This window comes from Oryzias latipes, chromosome 22, assembly GCF_053564925.1.
Source record: "Oryzias latipes strain Hd-rR chromosome 22, Olatipes_Hd-rR_3.1".
In the NCBI taxonomy this organism is placed as follows: Eukaryota; Metazoa; Chordata; class Actinopteri; order Beloniformes; family Adrianichthyidae; genus Oryzias; species Oryzias latipes.
The window spans coordinates 18,396,425-18,406,560 of record NC_136258.1 but is presented as its reverse complement, the minus strand read 5'-3'; the positions used below and the strand labels follow the sequence as shown (position 1 = coordinate 18,406,560).

Here is a 10,136-nt window from a genome sequence, read left to right as displayed (position 1 = left end):
ACAGACTATAGAGGTTGAAAAAATATTTAAAAGGCTGCTCAATTTAAAATAATTTTCCCAGAAAACATTTCTTTCCACCTACAAATTAATTTATGAGTAACACTTAGCCTCTTCTCCATCCTGCATCCGGTTTTTATTCTTTCTTGGTCTAAAAATAACAAAACTAGATGCAGGTTTAGTCTTCTAAAAATCTTGAACTTTAATGATCTACCACAAATTTATTTTTAAAAAATTATTTTAAAGCAGAAAAATGTGCCTTAAACCTCACTAAGACTGAGTTTAGTTTCAAAATGGCGCAGATGCAGAAATGTGATCCATGACGACCAAACCAACAACTGCTCCAGCAAGAACTGGTGTCGCAGAGAACTCATTTCCTAATGGATTGGTTTTGTGTTTCACTCCGCAGAAAACACTGGAGCCAGCGCGGTGCCAGTCTAGTCTTTGAAAAATAAATGCAGACAGCAGGCCTGAAGAACCTCCTTAGAACAATGCAGGTGATGATGCAGAAATAAAGTGACATGAAATACTTTCCTTTTTTCTTTTTTACAAGATGCCTACTTTTACTTTCTCATGACTTAACGCGTAAAAGTCCAAAGAGTTTGATTTGATGATGAAAGTTCCTCTTTTTCGTTGAAAGTTTGTCTTTTCATCACCAAGTATTTAATTAAGCGTGTAGAAAAAACACGCGCGCGCACCCACACTCAAACACACACACATATAGTGGTGGTCTATGGCCCGTAACAAGTTTGGCAGGTACTATAGGTTGCTCATAAATAAGTGCGTAATGGACTCAACTATCATCGGAACGAACATATTCAATTATATCACCTCATAAAATAAATGGCTTCTCTAATTAATAAAGCAGCAAAGGTGGGCATGCGACAGCATGCTGAGGCTGCATTAAAAAAAGGTTCAAAAGGTTTGAAGAGAAAACAACAAGTTATACTCATAACTGCTCAAAATTGAGTTCGGCTGTTGGGGAACAAAAAAGATGTTTATGCTTTTAATTGAATTAGGATGTTTATCATCAGATCAGACACCACTAAATCAGAATAATTTTCCAGAGATGGAAAGTTTAGCAATTCTGGGTTATTCTTAAAATGGTTAAATGGTGTGGAGTGGGATTTGGTTCATGCCAAGCTGCTTTAAAGTAGTCATTCAGAACATGTTAATGTGGCTTTTTAAGAGTTCTGTGATAATTGATTAGTGTTTAGGTGCTCCTCAGATCCCTCAGTTGAAGCGGTGGAGGGATTGTGGGGGCGGGAGGTGGGAGCGCTCCTATTTCAGCCCTTGACGCACTGCCTCTGGGGAGGAAACGGAGCTGCAAACTCAGTCCTGCTCTGCTGTACAGGGTGCAGGGCAGAGGGAGAGCCAATCACCGAAACGCAGAGGCTCCCTTTAAGCCTGACATATCTCCAACAGGAACAAATTGTCCCAACAATCAACATCCCAAACTGCTGCGCGCATCAGGGGCTGGAGAGGAGAGGATCAAGCCTGTGTAGGCCAGCGCTGCGCGAGACCATTGCACTGGATTGCACTGCGACGCGCCGCAAAAAACTATTACTAACTCCTCAAACGCCCTCAGCTACTTTGGATATCGAGGTTTGTGGTTGAGGAGCCGGCTCGGACACCATGTCAATATTACCATCCTTTGGGTTTACGCAGGAGCAAGTGGCGTGCGTTTGTGAGGTGTTACAGCAAGGAGGAAACCTGGAGAGGCTCGGCCGCTTCCTGTGGTCTCTTCCTGCTTGTGATCACCTCCACAAGAACGAGAGCGTCCTCAAAGCCAAGGCGGTCGTGGCTTTTCATCGGGGGAACTTCCGAGAGCTTTACAAAATCCTGGAGAGCCACCAGTTTTCCCCGCACAACCACCCGAAGCTGCAGCAGCTGTGGCTGAAGGCGCACTACGTGGAGGCGGAGAAGCTGCGCGGAAGACCGCTCGGGGCTGTGGGGAAGTATCGCGTGCGGAGGAAATTCCCGCTGCCCCGCACGATATGGGACGGCGAGGAGACCAGCTATTGCTTTAAGGAGAAGTCCAGAGGAGTGCTGCGGGAGTGGTACACGCACAACCCGTACCCGTCTCCGCGGGAAAAGAGGGAACTGGCCGAGGCCACGGGGCTGACCACCACGCAGGTCAGCAACTGGTTCAAAAACAGACGGCAGAGGGACAGAGCTGCAGAGGCCAAGGAAAGGTACCGACTCGTCTTCTGCTTCAGACTTAAAGATTTTTTAGATAAGCCATATCAAATAAAAATAACAAGTTGGACAAAGAAGCTAAATGAACCATAATAACAGATTGGAGCACGTGCGTAATTGTATCCAAAAAGCTGTAACCAAGAATTTCTTAAACTTTAAAGCAGAATCTGTGTCCACATGCAAACGGAATAAGGAAGAACAAATGATACTGCTGACTTTTTTTGGATGTTTGGAGAGCAGTGCGCTTTAATGCAAATAATACTGATAAATTCACTACAAGAAAAAAAAGGAGAATACATTTTAATTTCAGTTTGCGCTGCTGAAAAACTCCCTTTCTTTGATATTTTCTCTCATTTCTCCTTTTTGCTGTCATTTCCAGGGAGAACAGTGAAAACAACAACGCGGGGGGAAACAAACAGAACCAGCTATCTCCTCTGGATGGAGGAAAGTCTCTCATGTCCAGCTCGGAGGACGAGTTTTCTCCCCCTCAGAGCCCCGACCAGAACTCTGCGCTTTTGCTTCAGGGCAACATGAACCACCCCGGGGCCTCGGCTTACCCCATGTCCGGTCTGGGGGCCCCACAGTCGGTGCACGGCATGCACGGACACCCACACCAACTGCAGGACTCCTTGTTGGGACCTCTAACCTCCAGTCTTGTGGATTTGGGCTCTTAAAGAGACAAATATAATTATTATATTTTACCCAACGAGAAAACGAAGAGGACTGATGAGTGTATCAGATTTAAAACATGTACGAAATAACAATATAGTAGCTTATATCTTATAATATAGACTGACTTGTCTGTCGTTAAAAGGGTGAAACAAATTTCCTCAATTGGTTGAAACTGAACGCATCCACAGGAGATTTTTTCCATTTCCCTGCGCGCAAAAGCAAAAAGGATTACACTGAAACTCCGAACAGGACTTTAATTTATGATATTTTATTAAGATGTCCAGACAATTATATCAAATCTCCTGCGATGGAAACTAAGAGGTAACGTTTTCACTAGTCCTGCTCATTAGTTTCCAATAAAACAGAAGTAGTGCATTTGTCTCATGTGTTATCTGTGTGAAAAAGGAGTATTTTTAGACGTTTGATCCAGAAACTTGCGCAAATCTGTTGAGCATTTCTCTTCAAAAACATAACTTTTTTTTTGGGGGGGGGTTAAATGGAAACAAATAAAATAAAATAAAAAATATGTATGGAGATACATAGTTTTTAGTGAGATGAAACCCGGCGGACTTTGCTTTCGAACAACAGTCATCAATGGGAATTTAAATTCTTCAGCATCAGCAGCTGTCTGTCAGGAGAGGCTTGTTTACACAAAAACCAACCAAGCGTCTTTTAAACCACCCCCTCCTGCCCCACTCTATATTATAACCTAGAAAGGATTTCCCCCAAATTTTTAAAATACTTTTTGCTATTTTCATCTTTTTATTTTGAAGTTTTACTTCCTTCCGTTGTGTTTCCTTTTTTGGGTCCATGGGAAAGAGCCGCTACTCATGCGTCTAGCTCCAACAAATGAAAAATCAATTTGTGGATTAGAAAAAAAACAAGCAAACAAACAAAAAAATATGAATAATAAATACAAGGATTGGGGTGTGGACAGCTGTCATGTCCCCCCTCCCATCATGCTCTTTTCTTTGCTCATGTCAAGGTAAATTGTTTTGAGCAGAGAGCACCGAGGATTTCCTGAGTTTAATCTGAAACAGTCGCTGCTCGCATTACTGCCTGATTGCGAAGATTGCAGAGACTGCAGGAGGTTGCAGCACCCTCAGCTTCAGTGGTGGGACTGGGAGCTGTTCTGCATCCCAGAGGCCTCATTCTTTGTCCTTGAGGTCTCTCTTTGGACGCCCCCCACCCCTCTCACCATTACGGTGCTGGGAGCATCATCCCATGGCACTGAAGGTTGTCTGCACGAGATCTATTATTACATTTATTTTTCAAACGAAAGAGAAAAGTTTTGTATTAATTCAGACATAATGATAAACGAGTAGTTCAGTGACAATTACTATGGTAATAAAGCAATTTTTGAGAGACCTTTTCAAAATAAATCATCTAATCATTTCAAATCTGTAGCTGTTTTATTGCAGTTTAGTTACGACAAATGTATCCAAGTGACCAAAAAGTTAAAAAAAGTTGAATGAAACAGAAATAAAAAAAAAAAAAAGATGACTTAAAGTTTCACAAAAAAGGTACAAAATTTAAGTGGATACAGTCAATAAAAAAAACACTTCCAAAAATATATTTTACTTCTAAAAAATATTGCAAAAACGTTTTCAACCCCTTGTCTGAAATTATTTTCAGTTGTGAAAAAAGAAAAATCAAGTGTGTTTTTTCTTTCATAGATGCTGAATTAAGGTCATTTTGTATGCGTCCACAGAAAATGTCTTTAGACTTTTAGGTTTAATAATATGTTTAGTTGGTTTGTTATTTTAAACTCATTTTTTAAACCAGATTTAAAGATAACATGTTGTTATCAAGTTTTTACAAACACTCCAAATTATAAAAAAACGTAATCAATTACTTTTTCTATAATGTGGAGTTCATAACCGTCTTTCTTGCAATGAAATATTTTTTGTCGCCTAAGAATCTGTGCAAATCGTGCAGACATAAATCTATAAACTCGGGTTTGTTTATCTTTTAGATTATCAGCACTGTATATTAACAAATAATAGGGGTGGCTGTCAGCCATATATGGAAGCCATTGGGGTGAATCATTTCTCCGAAAAGATCAAATTAACCTTCAGGTTCTTCAAGCCTGAAGCATTTGTCCCTGCTGCAGAAAGCTGTATGTGTGTGTGTACAGCATCTGCTGCATCCACTGTGCTGCTTTTGTCTCATCCTCTGTGCAACAAGTGCAAATGGAAGGCGCGCTAGGCCTCGGAGACAAAAGCTGGAGGTAACGTCAGCCTGCAGCAGGCCGCTGCCAGGAACAACAGCTGCTGATGGCAAACAGAGCACGAGTCATCAAAAGGGTATTTGGATGGTCAGAGGCATAAGTGGCAGTGGCTCTAAATCAACAGCAGGAAGAGCCCTGACGTGTGCAAATAAACACTGAGAGTAGCCCACATGAGCCTGGGCTCTCCGCCTTTGCTCAGTTAGTGTGTTCTCAGAAACTTCTCTTAAGAGGACGAAATCCAAAGCTGGGGGATTTTTGGTTGGATTGCCTCTTTGCACGGTCTGATGCCTGCAAGTGGCTTTCCTGCACAGGAGAGCCGCGCAAGGAGTGTGTGTGTGACACAGAGGAGGGGTAGAAGATGAGGAGAGGGTTGGGGTGGGGGTAAAGCGGGTGATGAGGGACAAAAGGATCTTTTCAGGTCTGCCTCAGAGGGTTGTAGGTGGTGGTGTGGAGTTGGAGCGTGGGGGTTTAGAGATATTTTCTTACCGATGATGCATGGATCTGACAATGTTCCTGCCTGGCTGAACCCAGGGGCAGATCCAGGTGTGTGTGTGTAAAAGTCATGGTGATACTTCCAGAATATTTCAGAAAGAATAAAACAAATCACAGTAAGTCTTATGATTTATCGGTTGTACAACTGACAAGATTACACTTCTCTGCTTGAAAAAAGGGGAAAAAAAGTTAATTACACTGATGTAAGGGCCTCAGGCCAAAGACGGCTTACACTCTCAAAAGCAGGAAGCCATTCAGGAAGCTACGCGAAAGAACTAAAAACACCTCTGAAAGAAATATTTATCTCTGTCTTTCAGACCTCTGAGTGATGCATGACCCAGGACTCAGGCATGAGGAAGAGGAGGAGGACACAAAGTGGACCAAAACAGGCTAACCTTAACCATTAAGGTGTTAGATTGCATGTTATCTGTCAAATGACTGCCAGCACAATATACATTACCTGACGTATAGGGATGCTGTAATGCATTATAAGCAAAAAGGCATTCACGAAGTGTCAATAAACGAGTCATATAGGAGATCATGTGTGTAACCAGGAGGAACACGCTCACACAAGAAAACCTGCCTTGAGACAAGGATTAGCTGGGATTGTTAATAGAGCGATATTTATACCTTCGGAGCTCTGGAGAGAAAAATGATACCGGTATTAATCAACTGTTTGATCAGAAGACATCCCGGACAGAGGTGACTTCATTCGGGGATGTTTTTGAAAAACCTTTTGGAGGTCTTCGTGTCACTTTCAGATATGAGTAATGAGCAGCAGGAAGGAACTCGTACAAGGGAAACGGCAAGGAACATTAGTCATAGAAATAACAGCATCATATTTTAGTAACCATCAATCCATGAAGTGCTTTCACCTTACAGAACTTGAAATTTTTAAGAATCTCTATCTCGTGGGAAAAAATACTAAATGTAAGAGTCGCTTCTTACTTGAGAAACAGCTGACAGACAGAGCAACATTTGGAGAAACTGTCAACAATCTGCTTTCAAGAGTTAACAATTTCTGTTAAACGTTTTAGACTTTTAGAAATTGTTTTAATTTGAAAGATATTTCAACCCGATTTTAGTTTTGAAAAATAATAAAAATGAAATAAAATCATTAGACCTCTAGAGCAACATCCTTTGGAAGTATCAGATGTCTGCATTAACAGTGGCATGGTCTCTGAATGAAAAACCATTACTTGAAAATAATAGAAAAATAACTCCATGAATGTCCTAAGTAAAGCTGTGCTGTTTAAGCACACACACCTAATATAACAAATACAAGTTTTATAAGACAAAATTGATTAGTCTGTTTTATCCAGTATCAAGTGTTTTGCCTGTTCAGGCATTTCTTATCATCTTAACCCTTGTGCTATCCTAGGTACTTTAACATTGGGAGTTGGGTCATCTAGACCCACTAGATAGTGCGCTGAACCTTTTTTCTTCAATGATTTGTGATCTTCACTGGTGTCCATGGATTACATGAAATCTTTCCACCTTTATCCACCTTTATCCACCTTTGTCATGGTAGGGAGAACACGTCAAAGTAAGGGTGGGGTCATCTAGGATAGCACAAGGGTTTAACGTCTAGAGTGAACATTTTTTTCATTTCAAGGTTTTTCTATGAACTCTAAATCCCTTAAAAAAAATAAAAAAAACAGCGGTGGGGTTGTCATGATCGATCTTTTTTTAATAAAAATGTTATTGCTTTAGAAAAAAATATGTCCATGAGAGAAAATGGCCTTTAATCTTAATCTTAGTCTTATATATCTCCAAATTCTTCAAATCCTTTTTTTTTCAAATGTAATTTATTTATTCATCTATTCAAACATGTTAATAATCATAATACCACCTCAATGATGCAGATTTATAAATGATAAAAATAGTAGCTACAACAAAAAAAATCATGTTCGAAAAGGATCAAGCAGAAGCTCATCTTATTAAAACCGTATATCCAATCAAAAGTTGTCATAATTCTTTACTTTCCAGTTTGGGATGAATGTGATTTTCAAACATAATTATCACAATCTTTCCACCTGTTTGCAGCAAATGCAAACAAGTGCAGCAGCACATGTGCTTAAACCTGTGTACGCATCACCGGCTGGCATCAAATGCTTCTCAGATGACCCACTTAATGCAAAGCTTTTGAGCAAGGCACTTAACAGCAGATTTATGGTGCCTGGCGTTTGCTGTTGTCCAATATGTCAATACTTCAAAGGCTTTAAAAAATGATGTAGCAAAAGGCAGGAATTTAAAATTCTGTCACGTGTTTATAGTCTCATAAAAGAAAGAATTACAGATTTATGAAATGATTTGAGTTAAATGTGTTAGCAGCGAATCTTTCAATGAAAACATGGAGTCATCTTTTCGACTTGAGATCCATAAATCTTTGTCATTCTGAAGTAATGAAATCTAAAAGCTGAATAAGGAGTGTTTTCTATTGTTATGTAGGGATAAGTAGTAATTAATTAGTATATTGACAATTATTCAAAATCTCAAAATATTATTTTCTAAGTATTGGAAAAAAAACTCAATTTAAAATTAATAATATCTGACAACAAACAAGAAAACATACATTTGACACAAAAATAAAGTTGTAATCAGCGGGCAAATATTACACAAGAAAAAATTTAGAATATTAACTTTTGTTTGTTTTTGCCTAAACATGTTTGAAGTATTAACTTGTGATTTTACTAAATAATTTTTGGAAACTTTAGCAAAACTAAAAAGGATCCTCTGGTCAAATGTTCCAACTTCAGCCTCAGAGGATTTTTGGGGTTTGGCTGGGAAGGCAGACACAACAACAGGAAGAGGTATGGGATATGGGATAATGAAATCTACCTCACAACTCCCAAGGGGCAGAAGCTCACCTATCCTGGGGCTCGCAAATAGCATGAGTAACAAGTCACACATAATACGAGCCGCACCCTGCTTCACTCAAACCTACCCTTCACATGTTCCCTGCAGCTACATGCAGCTTGTACATTGTTTGCCTGCGTTGGAGTGACAGCCCACTGAATCTGAGCTGCCATCTTGCTCCCCTTGCTCTTCATCTTCATACTGCAGAGTGGAATAAAATACCCTTCTTAGCTCCCCCAAAAAAAGAGAGAATTCAGGAAATGAAAGTTGTAACACGATCCTGGCTGTGCCAAACATCTCCCTGAGCAGGGACAAAAGGCCAAGAGAAAAGCTGCTGGGCCTATTTTAGCCAGCAGATGACAGAAGTGAAGGGAGAGGAGGGCAACACAGACGGAAGGAGGTGGATCGCAAAAAAGGGACATTAGAAAAACTCAGGAGTTCACTGTTTCTGGTTTGTGCGTGTCACTATAATGTGAAAATGAGTAGAAGCGGGTGCTGCTGGGATAAACTGTGTTGTCTTAAAAACTGTAGCCCACTGTGCACTGAGCCTCATATCCCACAGATATGCAAGCACCAAGCAAAATAAACTTCCCATTCCGGCCCTGCAGTGTGTTTTTCTGGAGGGCTTCTCCTGGGGGAGAGCCTTCATGACCCTCTGTCGTTGCTCAAGACCAAATCGAGTGTGCTGAAGATGAAGATGAGAGAAAAATAAACAAAGTAAGCGGCAAAATTAGAAATCAGTTGTTTTCTGGGCAATTAGTAGTGGTGATGTGATTAACTTCTTCAGTTCTTTGCTAAAAGCATGTTGCTCAGTGTCACCACACAACAGGTTCAGCCTGGCAGCAGCAGGAGGGCAGAATGTTCCAACATCCTCTCACTACTGAAGGGTGCATTTGCAGAATAGTGTCAGCGGCCGGTGGTAATTACCCGGCTCTGTCTGAGACGCTGCTGCACCAACGTGCCATCAGCTCTGGTATCCCAGCTAAGCTCTGTTATTAGCCTCAGAGCTGCTACAGGACAGTAGGCGCTGTTCAGCACAACCAGAGACCTTCTGTTTAATCTGCCTGCATAATGACTGATTGTTGTGGTACCTAGTAAATACAGGCTGATGTGCTAGATAAGTAGAATCTTGGCCACATGTCAGCAACAAGTTCCATTGATGTGGCTGCTGTAATTATGTTCAATGGATTTGTCATTAGACTGCTAGAATGACGGAAAGTTTTTCATGGAATTAAAATAATTTCAGTGTAACTCAAAAAAGTAGAAAACAAAACCAGAATTTGTCCCATTGATCTTAATCAACAAAATGATGTACGGCAGGCTGACAAGTATGGTGGCCCTGAAGTACAAATCCCAGCAACAAACCACTAAACGCAAAAACATTTCAAAGATCACGACAATTAAAAACAAATGCAAAAAAGTTTTAGAAGACAGTACAAAATTCCAGAAACCAAAATGTAAAAACCCAAAAAACTTTTCGGAAAACAAAAGTAATTTCCAGAAAACAAAATGAAATGTTAAAAACACAATGAGAAACCGGAAAAGGTGGTTCTATGTGACATCTGATTGCATTATTGCTTCATGCCAAATAACCTTCAGTGGAATTGATGGAGAAATAATCATAATCCAGTCTCAAAAATGTTTTTGCAAAGAGTGTGTTGATGTGATTTGCACATTAGGGCCACCA

General features: G+C 40.4%; 1 protein-coding gene across 1 annotated transcript; it reads left to right on the top strand.

Moving 5' to 3' along the window:
* Positions 1-406: 406 nt before the first annotated feature.
* On the top strand, positions 407-3,243 carry six1a (SIX homeobox 1a). Its single transcript, XM_004082282.5, has 2 exons — positions 407-2,192; positions 2,576-3,243. Exons 1-2 carry the CDS (start codon positions 1,633-1,635, stop codon positions 2,868-2,870), a joined length of 855 nt encoding a protein of 284 aa, XP_004082330.1. The 5' UTR covers positions 407-1,632; the 3' UTR covers positions 2,871-3,243.
* Positions 3,244-10,136: the final 6,893 nt, after the last annotated feature.

Bases quoted from the DNA above. Each gene is read 5' to 3' on its own strand.
- six1a (XM_004082282.5), top strand. From the start codon at position 1,633: ATGTCAATATTACCATCCTTTGGGTTTACGCAGGAGCAAGTGGCGTGC. The intron at 2,193-2,575 runs GTACCGACTCGT...TGTCATTTCCAG, and splicing joins GCTGCAGAGGCCAAGGAAAG to GGAGAACAGTGAAAACAACA.